The following is a 22,791-nucleotide window of genomic DNA, read 5'->3' on the forward strand; positions in this document are numbered from 1 at the left end:
GGTCCCCACTCCAAAGCTGCCCAAATGGAGGCACTCATCCTTAACTTGTTTACCTTTATCATTTCTACATGGGTGGTAGCTTTTGCATCACTGTATATCCCATTTTGTTAAAGGGCAACTGTTTACACTAAATTGTGGATCCTTTAGTTTTGCTATAGATTACATCTGTATGTCCACTTCTTACAAGCTTGGGCCTTTCACAGGAATGTTTTACTACAAGAGTTGACAGATACTGAGCACCTTCATTCGTCTCTTGACCACTGTTGTCGCCCGTAGCACCTTGTGGAAAAACTCTTTTAGGAGCAATACAGAATGTTTACTATTACATGGATGATTTTAGCCTTTGAGTCTGGTTAAGAATGATATTATGGGCTAACCTGCCTGAGGTGTTCATAAAAACAAAAAAACCCACACAACTGTTTCTTAGTACTAATGCAAGAGCCAGAGCTGGATGGGGCCTCTTGGTGGTTCAGACAGTAATTTGCAGTTGAGTAAAACAGGCATGTCTCTTGCCTCATCCCCACCTTCACCCTCTTTCTGTTAAAAATGTTTCTTCCTAATTTTGTGCCCTTCAGAAGAAATTAAGTGCATGCTTCCCTGTTAGAATAGATAAGCACTCTCTTTTAGGTAGATGGCCTCATTTTATCATCATTATTTGGGAGTGGTCATAATATATAACTGGTTCTGCCAGAATGAACAGCTACAAATAAATGGTTTTAAAATCAAAGTAATTGCTTTTGGTAGATGCCTGCCGATTTTGTAAATGGCTTATGATAATAATCCTACACTGCAGTGCTCTCAGCCCTGGCAGCACTTTGGAATCACCTGAACTTCACCCTAGACGGTTGTAAATGAGAACACTGGGGCGACATCTGACAGTTGCTGTTCTGAAGCTCCCTGGGGACCCCTGGGTGACCAGTGAGCAGCGGAAGGTCTAGAACTATATTTCACAACCAGCTTATCTTGGAGAGAACACCAGGGAGCTAGTTATACTGCTATAAGCTACGTGCGCTATAGGTACTTGGCCCGAGAAAAAAATTTATGGCCAAGGTGAGTGTTTGCTAGGCTAAAATTATTGTAGTAGTGCTTTATGGTGTGGGATCACAAATTCTTCTGTTAAAGAAGACTCTAGTAGTATGTAATTTTTATATGTTTGATTCTCACAGGGAATCAACTATTATTATAATATTATAATCATAAACTATTATTATAATACTAACACTTATTAAACAGACCAGCAAACTATATCAGGATTTGGTAATTTTTCTGTGAGGGGCCAGACAGTAAATATTTTTGGCTTTGGGGGCCATATGGTCTCTTTCGCAGCTACAAATCAATTGTCATTGTGTCACAGAAGCAGCCTGAGTATGTAAAAGAATGTATGTGGCTGTGTTCCAATAAAACTTTATTTACTAAAATAGGTGGTGACCCAAATTTGGCCTGCAGGCCATAGTTTGTTGACAACCCTGACCTCTGTGGTCTTTGAACATAGGATTAAAGGCTTCCAACATGCAGACAGTTGATTCCTGTATCACAGGGGTGCTTGAGTGCCACTGGGGGCTCTTTTAAGAGAATCACATTGTCTGTGCCCTTGCCCCCCGTCTTAGGAAACCCACAAGAAGTGGGGGCCTGTGAACATCTTGCTCTGAGTTACATCTCCAGTGTCTAGCACATGTCTGGAATGTAGTAAACTTCCAGTAAATATTTGTTAAATTAATACACACACCACATTTCAGCTAAATTGGGTTTCTTTCCATTCTCAGAACTCTGCCCTTGCATATTCACATCCTGGTACAGTTTCCTCCACCAAAAATAACTCTCTCCTTTTCTTCGTCTTGTTTACATCCTGTTCAACCCAAGACCTGTTAGAAAGTCACCTCCCCCATTCTCTTCTTCCTTTCAAACTTTAGTGATTTGTTTGTGTTCTAACTGTGTCTATGCTACCTTGTATAAAATATCCTCTATTATATTTGAATAATAGAAAATGTGCATGTCTGATATTCCATACTAGATGGAAAGGTTCCTAGATTCTTTTGTCTTCATATCTTGTGAGTACTAACCATTGTATCTTATGTAAAACAAGCAGCCAATCAATATATAAATATTTATTGTATAATATAAATGGTAAATTTATGGAATTAAATGGTTGCTGAATTTAATTGAATTCACTTTTAGCGAGGACAGCATTTTGTTCGTTCCTTTTTGGGGTTTACTGTGAAGTGCTCTGATTTAGGTCTGTCTGTCCTCTCCAGTAGACCATGTTCTTGAGGGCAGGGAGCATGCATGGTCATGTGCCACATAATGATGTTTTAGTCAATTGAATCAAAAGTTTATTTTACCTTTCTTCCTTTCTAATATATGCATTTGAGCTGTAAATGTCTCTCTCAGCATGGCTTGAGTTGCATGCCACAGTTTTGATATGTCATAGATTTAATATTTTAAAATTTATATTGTAATTTTTTACTTTATTGGCAATTGAGAAATATATTAGTTTCTAATCCTTTGAGAATTTGCTGGTTATCTTATTGTTGATTTTAGCTTACATTCTCTGCTCAAAATACATATTCTATGTTCTTTCAATCCTTAAAATTTATTGAGACTTATTTTTTGATAAAGTTTAGGGTCAGTTTTGTAAATGGCACCATAGGCTCTTGAAAAGTATGTGAAGTCTGCAGTTGTTACGTATAATGTTCTATATGTCAATAAGTCAAATTTGTTAATACTGTTAAGAACTTATAAATTCTTCGTGAATTTTCTTTTGGTCTGCTTATTCATTTTTTTTTGTTGTTGTTGTTGGTGGTGGTGGTGGTAGTGTTTTTTGAGACAAGAGTCTCGCTCTGTTGCCCTGGGCAGAGTGCAGTGGCGTCATCCCAGCTCACTGCAACCTGCAACCTCAAACATAGGCAATCCCCTTGCCTCAGCCTCCCGAGTAGCTGGGACTATAGGTGTGCCACCATGCCTGGCTAATTTTTTCTGTTTTTAAAAGAGATGGACTCTTGCACTTGCTCAGGGCTCAGGCTGATCTTGAACTCCTGAGCTCCCAAGATCCTCCTGCCTCAGCCTCCCAGAGTGCTAGGATTACAGGTGTGAGCCAGTGCGCCGGCGTGGTCTGCTTATTCTTTTGCTTAGAACTGTTGACAAAATTCCAACTTGGGAGAATTGTCTATTTTTCCCTATTGGGTCTATTAATTTTTGTTTTATATATTTCTCATTTTGTATATAAAATATATCTTCCTGTTAGAATTAACTCTTTTGTGAAATGTACTTTCTTTTTAAAAAAAAATTCTAGTGATGCTTTTTGTATGTGATATGAATAGAGCTTCATTACCTTTTTTTGTGGTTGGTAGTTAGAGGATGTAACTTTTACCTTCAGTACTTTTCAGCTTTTCCCCATCTTATGTTTAAGATATATTACTTGTAAACAGTTTATAGTTTTTTAATCCAGTCTAATCTGTCTTTTAAGTGGCCTGTTTAGTCTATATACTTTTAATATACCCTTGATTTGATTTCTAGGCAGGGCCTTGAACATGGGTAGAATTTCACCAGGCTGAGAGTGGGTGGGAAGCAGTCCACGCAGAGGAAGTAACATAACAAAGCAACAGAAACATAGAAATGAACCATGTGGTGGGGGAAAGGTGGGTAGATAGATCATCCTGCTGGGGTAGAAGGGAGTGGCGGAAGGTCAGGCAGCAGAGACACTGCGGCCTTGTCTGTCACCCCTTGGGTGTCCATCTAGTGCCTTGCATAGTTTGGAGCATATACTAGAAATGATTACGTTTTCCCAGAACTGTGCTTGGTTGGCACTTTGGTAGAATAAGATGGATATATAAGTTGTAGCTCTTGTAATTAATAACCAGCTAATTCCATTGAAAAGATAAGACAAGATCTGGGAAAACAGTTTTTCTACACTCATACACCACTTCGGACACCCGATGTGTAGATTTTTTTCCACATCGACCAGTTCTTCAATTCAATTCTAATGCTGTCTTCCTAGAATGAGTGTCAGATCCTACGAGTTAAGGGCTTAGACCCACAGTTGCAAGTTCAATTCCTGTACTCCTGACTGACCAGCTATAAATTAGGGGTTTTCATGATCTTCTTTTTCCTCAGGTTAGATAATTTGCTAGAATGGCTCACAGGACTCAGGGAAACACTTTACTTACACTTACTGGGCTATTATAAAGGATACAACTCGGGAACAGCCAAAGGGAAGGCATGCAGAGGGCGAGGTTTGGGGGTGGGGTTGTGCACAGACCTTCCATACTCTCTGGGAGCACCACCTTTTCTGCACCTGGATGTGTTCACCAACCTATAAAGCTCATCAAATTCCAGTACAAGAGTTTGGGGGATTTTTTTTTTCCTTTTCTTTTTTTGTTTTTTAAGAGAGAGGCAGGGTCTTGCTCTGTTGCCCAGGGTGGAGTGTGGTGGCACGCTAGCTTACTACGGCCTTGAATTCTGGGCTCAAGTGATCCTCCAGCTTCAGCGTCCCAAGTAGCTGGGACTATAGGTGCTTGCCACCACACCTGGCTAATTTTTAATTTTTGGGGAGTGGTGCAGAGGTGGAATGGGGTTCTCCCTGTGTTACCCAGGCTGATCTTGAACTCCTGGCCTCAAGCAATCCTCCTACTTTGACCTCCCAAAGCACACAGGGATTACAGGCATAAGCCACCCTGCCTGGGTTCAGTACAGGAGTTTTTATAAGAGCTTAATGTCCAGCCCCATCTCCGCTTTCCCAGAGGTCGGTAGGTGGGGCTAAAAGTTCCAACCCTCTAATCACTTGGTATTTCTGGGGAGGAGCCCCATCCTGAGTCTGAGGGCCCCACCCTAAGTCACCTTACTAGCAAAAAACTCAGATTTGAGCAAAAAGGGCTCGTTATGAATTACAAAAGACGCTCCCATCATTCAGGAAATTCCAGCGGTTTTGAGAGCTCTGTGCCAGGAACTAGGGGACAAAGACTAAATATATGTATTAGAACACACAAGACATAATGATTTTTTAAGGAACAGTAGAATTAAAGAGTTCAGAAGAATGAAAAATAGGTGTTCAGTAAAAAGGGAGATACCTGGGAAGGAGGTGAAAACTGAACCGGCCCCTGGTGTGCCGTATTGTAACTGTATCGTTCCCTTATCTTCCTTGCTGGACCACCAGCTCCTCATGTGGAGCAGGCAATCTTGTTCTCATTTCGTGGTGTGCTCTTGGCCAAAGAATGACCGGACACCAAAAGCAAGGCAAGCATGAAACGAACTTTATTAAGGGAGCAAAATGCAAGTTTACAGAGCAAGATACCTTCGCCACAGACAACAAACGGGCCCCCTGTCATAACAGAAATGCTCTTGTTATGGTCTGGGGTCTTGTTTTATAGTGTCTGCATTGGGCCCTCCTTGTGGTACCGATGCCACTACTGAACTACTTTGATGGACAGTTAAGGACATGATAATTAGCCTTAGGTTACTATAGGTCGCTTTCCAAATCCTGTTGTGCCCAGCTGCCTGGCCTGCAGGCCGGGGATGTACCTGCATTCTTTTGCAGATTGTGGGGCGTTCCTCCTTCTCAACCAGGTGTGGCAGTTGCTCAGGGCAGGATCAAGGGTGGGGCACCAAGGGGTGGGTGCCCTTGTCCTCCTTCCCAGGTGGGGCAATTGCTCGAGGCAGCACCAAGGCAAGGTGCTCACCTCATTATCTACCTAGCACTGGCAGGTAAGGATTGCATCTTTTCTGTCTTAAAGAGGTGCTTGGAAAGACATGATGGAGGAGTGAGCTGCCAGCCTCATCAGAGTGTATCAGGGAGGAGTAGCAGATAGAGTGAATTTTGTTCCATGAAAAGCGAGGATGCCAGGAACTATCTAGGCTTGGAAGGTTTGAGCAAGAGCAGAGGAAAATAATCAGTCTTTCCTGATGCCCTGTGACTCTGATTCATACCTGTTTTGTAATTAGCAGGGGTTACTTATTGTGGATTGAGTTTGGGAATGGAATAGAATGGGCAGTACCTATGGCAAAAAGCATAAGGAAGCCTAGAGGTTGTCTACATCAGTGGTGCCAGCCTTTTTGGCACCAGGGACCAGTTTCACGGAAGACAATTTTTCCACGGACTGCAGTGGGGTGGGGTAGGGCGGGGATGGTTTGGGGATGATTCAAGTGCATTACATTTATTGTGCAGTCAAACGTCTCTGCTATTGACAATCTGTGTTTGCAGATGCTCCCCAGTACTAGCATCACCGCCTCACCTCCCCCTCAGATCATCAGGCATTAGATTCTCATAAGGAGTGTGCAACCTCGATCCCTCATATGCGCAGTTTACGGTCGGGTTCATGCTCCTGTGAGAATCTAATGCCACTGCTGATTTTGATGACAAGAGGTGAAGCTTATGCAGTGATAATAAGGATGGGGAGCGCCTGTAAATACAGATGAAGATTCGCTTGCCTGCCTCTTGTTTCCTGCTGTTCCTAACAGGCCACATGATCCATGCTGGTCCGTGCCCTGGGGGAGTTTGGGGACTTCAGGTCTACACCATCCAGCCAAACCTGCCTGTCTCTTGGCAGTCTGACTGCCCTGAGCAGCCGGCTACTTTGCTGACTCTCCCTGGTCAGCTTCTTCCCAAACACTGTGGGAATGAACAGGATCTCCCTTCAGACTGAATTTCCTTAGACCTGGACTGCATCTCACAGTTGTTAGTTCACATTGTCCTTAAGGCAGAGATGATTGCTTTGACTTGCATCTTTCAGTTCTCGCCAGAGTAAACAAATATTCTGTTTATATTATTAGAAGATTTAAGTAGAATGAATGATAGTTTAATGAAAATGTGGTAATAAATTTACTGCAGAGATACTGTAACTTACTTTAAGACTCCATAATTGTTATTTTCTGTGATCACACATATACAGCTTTTCCCTCTTGAAGTTTTAGTTTTCAAATTTGTACATTTAGGAATTCATAAAATATTTGGTTTTCAGAAAATGGGCATTTCTGAATAATGGTGAGACTCTTACAAAAAGTGCAGTTTTCTCTTAGATTCTTTTTTTGAATCCAGATTTGTTTAGTTTTTTTAAGATAGATTTTTTTAATCTAGATTTTCAGTTCTGTAGATTTTTGATCCTCGGGTGATTTGAATTCAGAAGAACTTTTAGAATGACTATGCAATGAGGAAAGGCCTCTTTGCTTTCTAAATAATGAATGTTTCTGGGATTGCATTGGTATTTAGTTGATGGGGTAAGTTTGTAAAATACTATTCTGTTGGAAAGAGGTTCTTGCAGTTTTCATGTTTTAAAAAAAGATTCCCAGAAACCCCACACAAGAGTAGTTATTCTTTAATTCACACAAGCTGCAGACCATGCTTAGAATCACAGACCCCTCAAAATAATTCTGTGGTGCCAGAAATTTATGGTCCATGTCTTATATAGTTCACTATTTTTGACAACTATAATAGGAAATGCAAAACTACTACTGTCTCATTTAAAAATAACTGAGATTTTAAAAACTTGGATGTATATTTTCAACTCTGGTTCAAGTGTGTGGTACCCTGACGAAAACAAATTGTCACCCCTAACTTTGAAATATTAGGTTAAAGGAAAAGAATGGCATGTAGATACTTTTGGACTCAAGGTTATGGAAATAAGGAAAGTTATTTCAACACAATGGCTTTCTAAAGATAGTTGGAATAAATCCAGATTGTGATGAGTACTTTTATTTGTGTTAGAGAAAACAGACTCCTTTATGACATCCCTGGCCTTGTTGCAGGAAGGTGGATGGCTGGTGTTGCTAGAGAAAGGCCTGGGCATCGCTTTTTTCTTTTTAGCTATTTGTATCGATAAATTGAAAATACCCCAGTAGCATCCTCTTCAGTAGGACGTTATGCACATGGGAGCTACGATCACTGTGGGAAATGGGAGCTGACAGTGCCTGCTCCCCAGCCTCCCTTCTGGAACTTTATGGTGAAGCTCTGAAGGGGGTTACATTTATTGAAATTAACAATTAAAAAAAAAATACATTAAGCACCTATACCATAGCAGGTACTGTGCTACATGCTCAACACAAATTATCTCACTTAATTCTCCCAAACTCTTACGATATCACTAATTTATAGATGCGGAAGGATAGCGAATCTCAGAGATGAAGTAACTTGTCTAAGGTACCGTACCCAGCAAGTAAATGGCTGAGCTGATCCAGGGCTTGGAGCTGGGACCCACTGTGCCTGGAAAACATCAGCAGGCTTGGTGAAGAGCAGAGCTCAGTAAATAGCAGCTTCAATTCTATCATAGGAAAATTAGGCTGGAGGAACAGTTTTATTAAAAAATGGGAATGGAGAACTGATTGGACTGCATGAATATTTTTTTACAGCAGTGTCAAACGTCACTGGTATCCATGTGTGCGTTCTTTGTCGTCGTCTTTCATTGTGGGCCGGACACTGCAGCTGCTGGGAAGGAAGGTGCACGGAAGCCATTCTTACAGCCCCTCACTTCATTTGTCCCGTAGTTGTGTTAGTTGAAACCAGAAGTTAAGATCGAGAAGTTCTTATATCTCTGATTGAAACCTATCGAAGATCTCAGGTTTCATTTAAGCACGTTTTGAGAGTGCTTTGACAAGTATTTACTGACTTAATTCATACATAGTGATTAGTTTCAAAGATCTGTAAAAGCAACTGGCTCATTCCAGCCACTAATGCCAATTATACAATTGCACAGAGTCGTATTTTGTTATAAATGAAAAAAAAAAAAAAAACTTTAAAGCTGGGTATAGCAATTTATTAGGGCTGCTATAACAAAGTACCAGAAACTAGATGACTTAAACAGCAGACATTTACTCTCTCACAGTCCTGGAGGGTAGAGTCGGAGACGCAGGTGACAGAAGGGTTGCTTCCTTCTGAGGGCTGTGAGAGAGAGAATCTGCTCCTCGCCTCTCACCTGCCTTCTGGTGGTTTGGGGGCAGCCCGTGGCTTGTGGAAACATCACCATGATCTCTGTCTTCATCTTTACAGGGTGTTCTCCGTGTGTGTGTGTGTGTGTGTGTGTGTGTGGTCTGTCTCCAAATTTTCCTTTTATAAGGACACCAGCTGTGATGGATTAGGGCCTACCCTAATGACTGACTTTAACTTGATATGACCTCTGACCTGTCTCCAAATAAGGTCACATTCTGAGGGACTAGGGGTTAGGACTTCAGCATAAAAACTTGAGGGGCACAATGGAACCCTTAACCCTGAGCATGGACAACTGTGTGTCCCATATACCCTCTGCCTTGTGGCTCTGCCCTCCCACCTACACTAGCTGGTGTCACAGGTAGAATGTCCAGTTTGCTGAATATGTTCTATTAAGAGGGTGTAGCTCCTGTCCAGGATAACACCCAAATAATGAAACTCAACAGTGTGATTTGAAATTGGAATTTCTCCCCTCTGCCAGCCCAAACCTGCTTCAGGGTTAGAAGCCTGCAGTGGGAAAGTGGATGTTGTCAGCTTCCCTCCTTGTTTTGCCTCTTCTGCTCTTCACATCTGTTTGTGACCCTCACAGAATCGGGCCTAGAGGCGTCGGGGACAAAAGCCATTTGCTTGATGGCTGGGATGCTTTCACTGTGTGGCTCTCGTTGGCAGGTTCCCGTTGGCAGGTTCCCGGGGGTCCTCCTGCCGACCTCCCCCTCGGCTCCCTCGATGCAGCGGGTCTGTCCTGTGGTTGGCCCTTGCTCTTGTGCTCCCCCGCCTGCTGGGTATCGCCACCCCCCAGACCATGCTGTCTCGGGAAGCTATCTTTTTAAGGCAATGCCATGCCGGCTGTCTTCCATGGGGTCTGATTTGGTTCGTGTGGAAAGGAGAACCTTTGTTGTTAAGGAGGTAAAGTCTATTCCCAGTGCAGCCTTTTAAACTCAGCTAATGAGCAGATAGAGCTTAGCCACAGTGTCTCACCTTTAGACTTGCTTTTCAGGCTTGAGTCAGATCCGACTTTCTATGTCCACTTAAGTCCAGGAGATACTTACCCAGCTTTTCAGGTAGCTCCTTTTGAAGCCTTTCTAGGTTGGTGTGAAGTGAAGGGGGGTAGCACTCTCCTCTTTTCCCCCATAGACACACTGCGTACTCACACCCCTTCACAGCATACGCTCTCGAGACCTGTTCAACCTCAGCTGGTCAGAGGCAGAAGGAGACTGAGTGGCTAAGAAGGGCAGAGTCAGACAGGGCTTCATCCTTTGCAAGTCCCGCATGGATGGTCTGTTTTCTGTGCGGGTCTTGACTTTGGCTCTCCCTGGAGGTATACTGGTCACTCTCTGAACAGTTAAGGGAGAAGGAAGAAGACCAGACTTGGGATGGTATCATTTGCAAAGAAAAACAAATGACTGTTTACTTATATTACAGAACGAGGGAGTTAGTCATTGGATATGAGTTCTAACCTTGAAGAGAGTGTCCTTGCTTGCGTTGTATATTTAGACATGAGGAGGCAGTTTAATACGAAACTTCTTTTGCTTGTTTTGTTAATTTGTAGAAATTTTTAGCTTCATTGTTTCTTTAGCACATTTGGATTAACTTAGTGGAGAACTAACCTGTTACAGCTTCCCATTATTGCCCATGTGACTTTGTACAGTATCTCTGAAGAATGTCTAATTATAGCGGGGGCTGGGGGACCTGTTTGTGTGTGTATGTGTTGAATCCAAAAGCAGCATTGTGTTCATTGTTTAACTCTGCAAAAATGATTCTGTTCTAAAGATATGATACAAACGCTGGTTGTTTGCTGTATTTAATTTCATTACAATAGAATTCATTCAGCAGCTTAAAATGTGATTATTTTAATGCTAAAATGTATTACTTATATCTCTTTAGGGAATATTCAGAATTGAATAAGAAAAGATTAGTTCAAGTTCATAGCATTTGTAATCATCTACATGGCTAATTATAATTTATCTGTCTATGTAGTACAAAAGTATTGATCCCTTGGCCCTTTTAAAAAATAGATAATACTCAGTGGAGGAGACCAGAGTAGAGATCCAAAGTTGAAAGAAAGTATTTCAGGAATTTGGTAAAAGCTGATATGCAGATAAGCATTGCTATTAAAACCAACCTGTTTTGACAGTTAAGTCAAAAGTAAATATTGGAATCTTTCAAGAATAAGTCTAAAATAGTGTGGAAGCCAGGATGATGATATTCGAAGTCATCATTTTTGGTGCATGGTGGCAGTGGCATGCAGGGAGCCCTGAGGGCAGTGGTACTGCTCTTACTGGGGGGAAGGAGAGCGCAGGCCCAGGGGTTAATTCTCGCTTTAGTATTTGGACATAGAGTAAGATGGGACTATATAGGTTTCTTTGTTTTATGTTGCTGTAAAAGAATACCTGAGACTGGATAACTTATAAAGAAAAGAGTTTTATTTAGTTCAGGGTTCTGCAGGCTTGGAAGCTCGAGGACATGGCTCTGGCTTCAGGAAAGGGCTTCTGTGCTGTGTCACAACATGGTGGAGAAGGTCAAAGGAGAATTGGATTTGTGAAGAGAAAACCCAAGGGGCATCCTGGCTTTATAACAACCCACTCATGGGAACTAATCTATTCTCGCAGGAACTCATCCAGTCTGGCCATTCATGAGGTATCCGTCCCCATGATTCAGATACCCCATGATTCAGATATCTCTCTACACTGGGGATCAAATTTCAGTGTGAGTTTTGGTGGGGACAGACAAACCATATGCAAACCACAGCAATAGGCAACATAGAAAACAATACACCCATAAATAAACTTTGAGAGGAAGAATGCAGAGATAAATTGTATCATATTAAAGGGGCAAAGATATATTAAAGGTTTTGATTCCCTAGAACTTAGACAGTGTATACTAATAAGTACCATAGTTATAACTGTCAGTTAAGTTGTGGAGTTACAAAGAAGATACAATATGAAATAATGTTAACACAAAAAGGTTTGCTTTTGGTTATATGGAATATTTTATACAAAAAAAAAAAGAAGAAGAAACCTTTACTAAATGAAAAACAAAATAGGAGTTTGTTTGAAGGAGTATTGACATGATCAATACCTATTCCTTTTTGTGTACATAATATTATTTCATACCAAAAAAGAAAAACCCAGTTTCAGGTATGAGCTAAGGTGTTGTTTATTTTAAATCATCAGTAATGATTCTCCCATATAAAATTGGCTTTTGGATTTTTTAAAGCTTTCAGGAATAATTTTAGAAATATCCTTCCAACTATAGGAAGTTATTATGACCACTATGAAATTTCCAGCTAGCCACATTTTGTGATGGTATTTTACTTCATAATGCATTGTGGGAAGTTGGTTTTACCCTTACAAAGAGCAGCTTACTCAAACTCACATCCTACTAGAGGGTTAGAAACGTATAGCTACTGAACGATTGTCTTCAAAGCTCCTTAGAGGGATGTTGGCAGAGAACTTGTACTTTAAAAACCTTTTAAAATATTCATTACTTTATTCATCCATTCAACTAGTATTTGTTGAAAGCCTATTATATGATACGAAGTATGTTAAGATGTTCAGGCACAGAGATGATTAAGACACTGCCCTTGCACTGAAGGAACTCAATCTTCTAGGTTTTATCTTTTTCATATCTTCACAAAACTTCCTAACTTTATGTAAATCTAGACATGGTTTCTGTTGCATATTTTGGGATATTTTATTGTAGTATGGTGCAAAGTCTTAATGGGATAAATATCTTAAATGCTGCTGTATTTGTTAGACCTCTTGCTTTATGTGTGACTGTGAAAGTCCTAGTGAAGTAGAATCTTACTGCTTAAATCATAATTCCAGTTTTAATGTTTCTTGACATTATTGCAGAGAATATCCAACATGTGCTTCTCAGCAATACAAGTAAACCTTCCAACGGCACTGTGAAACCAACAGCTCCACTTTCCTCAGTTGTGAGCAGTATGAAACCTACAGCAACATCTAAAACGACAACTTCAGGGGTGGCCTCAACAAATATGACTTCTACCACCTTAAAGTCTACACCCAAAACAAGTGTTTCACAAAATACATCCCAGATATCAACATCGACAATGACCACAACCCACAATAGTTTGGTGACATCTCTTTCTTCATCAATAACAAGTATGTATTAAAATTGACCTATTTTTCCTATACTGCAAGTAGTCAAGTGCCACATTTAGGTGGTCATTCTGTTGTGCAAAAATAAATAAACTTTCTGTGCCTAGATTTCCCTTAATTCCCAGTTTAATGTTCTTACACAGAAAGTCAGCAAGTTTTAGTTAATTATTAATACAATGTTTTTTAAAAAGCACTAAAGCTCTGCTTTTGTTTGTTTTTTTTTTCTAGTCACAGCAACTATTCATTCTAAAGAAAAAGGATCAAAATTTGATACTGGGAGCTTTGTTGGTGGTATTGTATTAACACTGGGAGTTTTATCTATTCTTTACATTGGATGCAAAATGTATTACTCAAGAAGAGGCATTCGGTATAGAACCATGTAAGTTTTGATTGGCCAGGAGTTTAAAAAAATTATATCTGCATATCTTCAATTATCATAACAAAAGTATCAGGCCAGTGTTCCTCTCAGGGATGAATAAGTCATAGATTTATGAGTTACATCCCTATTACCCCTCTCTGCCCAAAGTAAACTGTTTATGTACAAGCTTGTGATTATAATTATCTGCAAAGGAAAATGGATGTATGTACTTATAACAATGTTTATAATTTAACTAGTGTCAAACATATTTTACCAGAGACCAAAGTTAAGCCAACCCTTTCACTTGCTTATATCACTAATCATAAAGAAATACCAGGGTCTTATCAGGCCATTGACCTAGTATGTCTTGTGTCTGTTGCTGATACTAAGCAGCCTGGATAAAAACATGGTTTTTGCTTTCCACGACTAAGACCAAAAAACTGGAGAAATTCCTTTGACAGTCTCATTTTTCCTGAATAATTTAAATAAGTGGTTAACATAAATAATATACTTTATTATTCTATCTGTGGTAAAACTGTCTTTTTAGATGAGCTTTAGCAACAAGACCCAATCAGCAAACCATGTTTACCCTACATATAGCTCTATAGGTCTCATGGTTTTGGGATGTATCATCTACCAGGTTTTGTTGCCCCAGTAATCAGTCCTTTTGGTTTTCGTCTTTTGAGACTTACAGGTTGTTTTAGTTCTGGCTGGTATAACAAATTATCATAGAGCTGGGTGTCTTAAACAACAAACATTTATTTCTTGCACTTCTGGAAGCTGGAGTCTAGGATCAGGGTGCCAGCATGGTTGAGTTTTGGTAAGGGGCTTCCTCCAGGTTACAGACTGTCAACTTGTCACTGTATCCTCACGTAGCAAAAAGAAGGCTTGCTAGCTCTCTGACCTCTTCTTGTAGGGGTGCTTATCCCATTCATGAGGGCTCCACTCTCATGACCTAATTACCTCCCAAAGGTCACACCTCAAAATACCATCCATCACATTGAGATTAGAGTTTCAACATACGTATTTTGGGGAACACAAACATTCGGTCCGTTACACGTGTACAAGAACCAGTTCATTCTTTTGATTGTTATGTATATAAAAAACATAAAATACGTAACCATTTTCCCAAACTTTGTGGGTTAACAGTTGTCATACACATGTGTTCTACACAGAGTTCCTACATCAAAGACATTTGGGAAATGCTAGATTGAATAAGGTAAACTAAAACTGTTTACTATAAGATTTCTCTAAGCCTTTGATATGCTGATGTGCTTTATGAATTTCCAGGAGGAAATACAGTGTGAAATATTTCTCAGATTTTTCACTGAAATATTTGTTGAATGAATGCATTCCCCTCCCCCCCTTTTCAAGAGGAGCTAGTATTTATTATCTATCTCTTGGAACTAGTATTGTGTGGAATGCATTTTTGGGAAATACTAGAATAGGCCATTGGAGGGAACCTTCCAGTTTTGACACTAGATATAATTCAACATATATAAAAGCAAATCAAACTTCTTGGCACATTTATAACAAGTACCAAATAACATAGATTCTGAAATTTTCAATTCATTGACATAAGCTTCTAAATAAACATCACACCATAAATGAAAACAGGATCTAGCAAAGTTATATTACTAATACTTAAACAAAAAAGATATTTAAGAAAAATATTTTTAAAAATTATATTTAATTAAAAAGTTATTCGTATCAAATTTAATTATATTCAAATAAAATGTTACTCTTGCCATATATTCATCATATCAAACTCTCTAAAAGAATATCAAGGTGGTGGTTTGTCAGATTAAAGGCATATTCAGAAGGATTTTTTTTTTTTTAAGGTCAACACACAAAAGAATTCGTAAACTGACTAAAGAGAGTTAACTTAAAAATGCTTTAAAATTTGAAATATTTTTTAGTTTTTATATTTTTTCAGAGGCAGAGTCTTACTCTGTTGTCCAGGCATGAGGGCAGTGGTGTGATCATAGCTCACTGCAACCTCAAACTCCCTCCTGAGTAGCTGGTACTACAGGCGAGTGGCACCATACTCAGCTAATTTTTTCTATTTTTTGTAGAGACATGATCTTGTTGTGTTGCTCAGGCAGGTCTCGAACACCTGACTTCAAGTGATCCTCCTGCCTTGGCCTCCCAAAGTGCTAGAATTATGGGCATGAACTACCTCGCCCAGCCTGAAATACTTTTTAAAACCACCACGTTTCTAGAAATATTTAATCATCCGTTTTCTTGGTTAACTTCACCCAAGAAATGGTAGGCAGATTTTTATAATAGTAAATTAAAATGCCATTCATTTTTTATCATCGTAACATTTGTTGACATGATGAGGCTGTTAAATAGTGAAGCAATTAAAGTAAAAAATGTGCTGTCTTTTCCTTTTAAAGTGCTATAACTACAAGGTATGTAATTTTAGCTTTATGAGCTAATTTTTTTCTCACATGTACATGACCCAGTAATGCTAGGTCAAAGTCCAAGAATTCCCCATATTGCATGGGAACTGGGCTGGCAGAGGCAGACTGGAAGATTCACTCTAAAAGGAGTCTTTTTTCCATATAGGAGTCAGTAGATGGTGAAAATACCATATTCAGTCAAGTATAAGTTCTCCCTTTTTGTTTAATTTCCATATTTTAATCTCTGCAATTAGGATGTACTTTACAGTCTATGGGATGAGAAAAAAGTATGTTGGGTGTTTAATTGGCTATGATTTTCTTACTGCTGCATAAAAAAAATAGTCCATTTTAAAGCCAGTAGTTCCTTTGAAGCTATAAAAAATTGTACTGTGTAGTAAAGACTTAATATTTGTCCCAGTAAAGAAACAGATCTTCTATGTATTAATGTGCATTTCTGATTTTCATTTATTAGATTAAAACACTGATGAAAATTTTAGCTTCTTGTTTCTTAGAGTTGCATTAAGAGTCAGTGGAGTGAAATAGTTAAAAGACAGGGCTTGGGAAAGATTTAATTACTTTTTAAAAAAAATTATAGTAAGAACATTTAATATGAGATCTACCCTCTTAAATATTAAGTGTAGAATAGAGTGTCGTTTAACTGTAGGCACAATATTATACAGCAGATCTCTAGAATTTATTTATCTTGCATAACTGAAACTTTATACCTGTTGAATAGCAAACTCCTCATTTCCCCTCAGACCCAGACAGATTTAGTTTTGTAACTGGTTTTGCTGTTGACTAGCAGGGTAGTTTCCCATGCTTATATAAATGAGGCAGTGTAGTATGCATGGTCAAAAGCTCAGACTCTGAAGATAAATAGAGTTCACATGCATGCTTAGCTCCTGAGTTCTGAAAAATGGGATAATGAGTAAAAATAAATGCCCTCTGCATAGTAAATGAGATAGAAAGTCTATAGCATACCACCTGGCACAGAGTAAATGCTCAGGAAATGATGGATGGGGTTTGAGTGTTTTTGTTGTTGTTTTGTTTTTAAAGAGGTAAGTTATAATCGCTAACTGATGAAAAGTCATACAGCCAGTTAAGAAGCAGAGATTTGAGTGCAGGTCTGTTTCAAAATCTTTAACCACTACAGTATACTGGACTTTACTTGGAAACTTTACACAGAGCAATGATAATTTTGATTGTGAAGCTTGAAATTGTTCTGTTACTTTATAAATATGAACATATAAGTAGTTTTGATAGGAATACAAAATAATTGTAACTTTTGATATTACAGAGATGAACATGATGCCATCATTTAAGGAAATCCAAGGACCAAGGAAAGAAGACAAATTGATTTAGCCCTGTCAGTTTTGATTAGTAGTTTAAAACCATATTCTCTTCTTGAAAATAGTATAAACAGGCCATGCGTATAATGTACAATGTATTACATCAATATGTAAGGATTCCTCAGGATTACTAAAGGTAAAAAGGGTTTGGTTTGGGTTTTCTTAATAAACAGCTAGAGCTTACAGTCAGTTAATGCAATGGTTACATCCACTTTTAGCAAATTCATAGTAAAACACATCCTGTCCCATTTTTTTATGGCATTGGTCACATAGGACCAATAATTGAAAGACATCATCACTGAAGGGCAGGATGGCCTCTGAGGGTTACAAATAAGAAGCCTGCCACAGCACTCAGGATTTTGAATGTCTTTGTTGCTCACACAAAGAACTTGCAGTGCTTTTCAGAGCTGGATATATCCTAATTACTGATGCCACACAACAGAATTTATACAATCGAGTAAACCAGGTCTGAATTATAACTTAAAGCATCAACATTTTACTTGTTTTAAAGTGTAGTATTTGGTCTAGAAACAAAACACACATCAATAATTTTTTTAAAAATCTTCAAATAAAACCTGTTAGAGATCCATTGGATCATTGGAGAACATGTATTTTTTATCAATAACTTCTTTTAGCTTTCAATGTTAGTTGATATATTTTTCCTCTGTGTAATTTAGATAAACTGCAATGTTTAGCATTTTAATGTTTGAAAGACTTAGTTGTTAGTATTAAATAATCCTAGAATTATAGGAAAAAAATTAGAAGTTAGATAATTTGCTACTGTGAGAATATTGTCACCACTGGAAATTGCCTTAGTTCGTGTTCATTTATTAATTTTAATTTTATATTAATTGAATTATTTTAAGAAATGTAGAGCTGCTTTCAATATCTAGAAATTTTTAAGAGTGTAAACACACCTAACTTAAAGCCCCTTATGTGATTTCCAAAACAACATTTAGAATTCTGCGGAGTTAAAACTTTAAATTAATGCTGCGTTTATTAAGCTGAGGATTATGGGGCTTCTCACAGGCTACTAAACCTGCAGAATGAAAATGACTGTCGATTTTATTCAAGATTTGGGGAAATGGCATTCAAACACCACCATATTTTGGAATAAATTCTTAGGAAGTTTTAGACAGGAAATTTCCTGTTTCCTTACTTGGGTATTCCCCCAGACGACTCCTTTTACTCCGCTGCTGAAGGGGAGGTATTTTCAGATACATTATGTTAATGGAGAGAAGCAGCACAGTATTGTAGAAGCACCAACATTAGCCAGCGTTTTTGGGGTGTGTTTTCAATTTTATAGTTTATATCCCAGCACTCAAAACTCAGGGTCAAGTTTTAACAAAAGAGGTATTTAGTCACACTAAATATTAAAATACAATGTCTATCTTAGAGGGCCAAAGTAAAGCACACCAATTTCTGAAAGTCAAAAAATGATTAAGCTGTCCTAATGAACATGCACTTAATAGGAATAAAATAAAACTTTTGAGGTCAGCTTTTGATTTGCAGAGAATGGCAGATATCAAGAATTTTGAAATGGATCATTTCTATTCGCTGTGCATTATCACCAATCTGATGAATATGGATGTTAACAATTATCCAAAAATGGGTATGTAACAGTATGCAAGAAATTTTATGAAATGTGTTTAGATTAGTTTCAAAAGAGATGTGGGTTGATGGGTGAATTATGTGTTACTAACTTGGCCCTAACTTTAGGTTGTGTACCCACTGCTTTCATTACTTTGCAAAATACAGTTAAAATATACGTCATAGTAATGACAGCCTTTAAATTTAACTTTTGTCCCTTGCATTCTTGGTATTTCAGTACTTCAAGTCAGTTAGAACTTTGTGGACCAGCCTGAAGTTTTGTCTTAAATACTTCTTTAGCACTTTGAAGATAGAAAACCACTTTTAGTACTAAGTGTCATTATATGCCTTGAAAGTTTCCTTTGCTTGGGTGTGAAATAATTTAGTTATGTCTTTTCTCTGTATATAAGTACGATAACTTGTTACTTTCAAATACCAGTACTTTCCATACAGTTTTTTGTTATTTGCAAAAATTGAGGGAAATGGTGATGCAAAACAATATTTTGCTTTGGAAAATATTTCCTAATTGTTTACTTAAGCAAATGCTCGATTTTGTTTGCATTCCTTGAGAATGTATTTACTTGAAGATAAAAACAATCCAGATGTATGTCTAAATATTAGGCAGAAGCCAGTCTATGATTTTAAAATTTCCTTGGATAATCCATAAAAAGAATAATTCAAATACAGACAAATAAGAGTTGGCAGTATATTATAGTGATAATTTTGTATTTTCAGGAAAAAAATAAAGCAAACTCCTGTTACTTTTTTTCCCTTTTTATTATAATGACCAGCTTTTGGTATTTAATTGTTACCAAGATCTATTTTTAGAATAAAATTTGTTCTCCATCTAAGAGTTTCAAATGTGTGGTTTTGCTTTATTTCATTAATGTCAAGAGAAACAGAAAAAGCCCAAACTGAAAAGAATTGCAGGCGCTGTAAACCTGTGGTATTCCAAGTGTGGTAGTCTTATAAGCAGCGAGCAGCATTACCTGGGAACTTGTTATTCTTGGGCCCCACCCCAGACCTGTTGAGTCAGCAACTCTGGGGTGGAGCCTAGCAATCTATGTGGTTTTTGGTTTTTTTTGGATGGTCTTGCTTTGTCACCCTGGTTTGAGTGCAGTGGCATCATTGTAGCTCAAGCAATCCTTCTGCTTCAGCCTCGGTTCCCCAAGTAGCTGATACTCTAGGAATGTACCACCACACCTGGCTAATTTTCTATTTTTTGTAGATAACGGGGACTTCCTCTTGCTTAGGCTGGCCTTGAAGTCCTGACCTCAAGTGATCCTCCCACCTCAGCTTCCCAGAGTGCTAGGATTACAGCCGTGAGCCACCACACATGGGTGCAATATATGTTTTAAACAAGCCTACCAGGTAATTCTGATGTACACCAAAATTAATCACTCATCAGATGATTTTCATTTTAAGCTGCTATATTCTGCTGGGCAGAATTTTAAAAATAGTTACGCTCATGGTGGAAACAAACCTACTATTGCCTAGATAAATCAGGGGCAAATGCACTAATGTATTTTCAACAATCGTTTTCTTCCTTACAACTAGATATAATTTATATCTGAAAATTAAATATTTGTTGTTACTAGAAGGTAATCAAGGTAAAGGGGTCTTAAGGAAAAAAGTAAAAAGTTAAAAAATTTGAAAGTACCCTCAGAAGTCTCAGGCTCAGGAGTCAGATTGCTTGGGTTTAAATTTTTTTTGTAATACTTACCCAAAGTCACAGAGCTAGTAAGTTATCCTCCACATCATCTGTAAAATGGGTATGATAGTAGTACTTACTGCCTAGGGTTATCTTAGATGCTTCATGTAAAGTACTAAAGATACTGCGTGGCATAGTGTAAATGCTTTAAAGGTGTCTTCATTATAAGACTATTTTCTGATTCCAAGGAAAAAAAGTACTCTTACGGTATTATTTGTTCAAAATTATTCCTCCCCTGCTGTGGCTTCACTCTGGGCAGTGTTTACTCCTCCACCAACTTTAGGTGTGGATCTGTGCTTTACTTTTATCTGTGAGAGTGGATGTAATAAACATCACGTCTGTCCCAGAGGGAAAAAAGACCCTCCTAGATTTTAGCTAATGACTTTTTTAAAAAGTATGTTATACATACCAAAAAATGCTTAAATCAGAAGTATATAGAAATGTTGGCAAGTGATATAGTAGAAGATGTCAGCCTTTGTCCACCCCCTACCCAAAAGAAACAAATATAGACAGCTATTCGCAAACCAAAGTAGCCCTGAGAGGGCTCAAGGGCCCATTTAAGATCTGCAGCAACACAGTACGGCACAAAACAACAGAGTATCCACACAGAAAGAAGTGCTTGTGAAATCAGAATTCTTGAGACACCATGAGATGGCTAAGAAAAAGGCAGAGGCTAGCATTATCATCAGGCACATGGCCTGCTCCTTTTGCCACTAAGGTAACCAACAACCATTGCCATAGCAAGCTAGTGTGCACCCGGCCAAGGTCCCTCTGTTGATGTCTGTACGCTAAGCACTAGCTCAGCTGTCATTGAGAACCCATGCTCCAGACCCTGCCTCCTAAGGCTGGGTTGTTACACCCATACCATGGCCACTAAAGCCACTGCCCTAGTGAGGGTGCTCGCACCCTGGGCTCCCAAGCAAAGGTCTCTTGAGTTTGCTTTCCAGACGCTAGCTCAGCCCAAAGCCACTGTAGCTGTACACGTGTACATGCTCATGCTATCATCCCTGGCTCCCTAGTTTTAAAAGTACCCACATCTCACATACTACTATCAGTTTTTCAAGTAGGTATCTATGCCCTGGGCACTGGTGCCATTACCACCCCAAAATCGTGGTCCCTCCACACATGCTCCTCCCTGGGTGTCACTCAGATACCAGTGCCACCTGAACTGGAACCAGTGCCACTAAGAAGGATTCCCACAACTTCCCAGTGGGAGAAAAAGATCAAGATGATCCTACTACAGCCATAGCCACCACAGCAGACATTCACAGTGTGAGGATCCCTGAAATCTTCAATAGTGACCTCAGCTGACAGCTGCATGAAGACTACACTGCTCTCCTCTGCCACACCAGAGCTAGTCTGGAAAAGTTGAATGCTGCACCAAATGCACAGACACCAACATAAGGCAACAAGAAACGTGAAAAATCAAGGAGACGTATTGGCACCAAAAGAACACAATTTCCCAGTAGCTGATCCCAAAGAAATGGAGATCAACGAACTATGTAACAACTCAAAACAACCGTTTTAAGGAAGCTCAGCAAATCAAGGAAATACAGAGAAACAATTCAGTGAAATCAGAAAACAATAAATGAACAAAATAAATTTAAGAGACTGAAATCATTAAAAAATTCTATAGCTAAAGAATACAATCAAATACATGAAAAATGCAATAGAGCATTTCAACAGCAGAAATTATCAAGCAGAATTGTCTGTGAACCTGAAGACAGGTTGTTTGAAAAGGAGAATAAAAATGAAAAGGAATGAAGAAAGCCTGTGGAATTTATGAGACAACATCGAGAGAACAAAATTCTAAGAATTAAAGAAGGAAAAGAAAAGTAGAAAGGGATAGAAAGCTTTAAAATAATCGCTGAAAACTAACCAAATCTGGAGAAAGATACAAATATCCAGGTACAGAAAGATCAAAAGTCTCCAATCAGATTCAGTCGCAATAAGACTACCATGTATAGTAATGTAATCAAACTCGGAAAAAAAAAGGCTGGGTGTAGTGGCCCATACCTGTAATCCTAGCACTCTGGGAGGCTCAGGTGGGAGGATGTGTTGAGGCCAGGAGTTCGAGACCAGCCTGAATGACATAGCATGACCCTGTCTCATGGAAAAAAAAAAAAAAATGAAAAATTAGCTGGATGTGGCGGCACACATCTGTAGTCCCAGTTACTCATGAGGCTGAGGCAGGGTTGCTTGAGCCCAGGAGTTTAAGGCTGTAGTGAGCTATGATCGTGCCACTGTACTCTAGCATAGGTGACAAAGCAAGACCCTGTCTCTAAAAAAAAACAGAAAAAAAATATCACAGAGGATCCTGGCCAGGTTCAGAGGCTCACACCTGTA

At 38.9% G+C, this 22,791-nt stretch overlaps 1 protein-coding gene across 1 annotated transcript in view; it reads left to right on the plus strand.

Moving 5' to 3' along the window:
* Positions 1-17,187, plus strand: part of TMEM123 (transmembrane protein 123) — a 48,652-nt gene extending 31,465 nt beyond the window's left edge. The window contains exons 5-7 of the mRNA XM_069470473.1: positions 12,763-13,035; positions 13,261-13,411; positions 17,093-17,187. Coding sequence (XP_069326574.1) covers positions 12,763-13,035; positions 13,261-13,411; positions 17,093-17,117 — 449 coding nt within the window. The 3' untranslated portion in view covers positions 17,118-17,187. The remainder of the gene's footprint in view (positions 1-12,762; positions 13,036-13,260; positions 13,412-17,092) is intronic.
* The last annotated feature ends 5,604 nt before the right edge of the window (positions 17,188-22,791 follow it).

This window comes from Eulemur rufifrons, chromosome 6 (assembly GCF_041146395.1).
Source record: "Eulemur rufifrons isolate Redbay chromosome 6, OSU_ERuf_1, whole genome shotgun sequence".
Taxonomy (NCBI): Eukaryota; Metazoa; Chordata; class Mammalia; order Primates; family Lemuridae; genus Eulemur; species Eulemur rufifrons.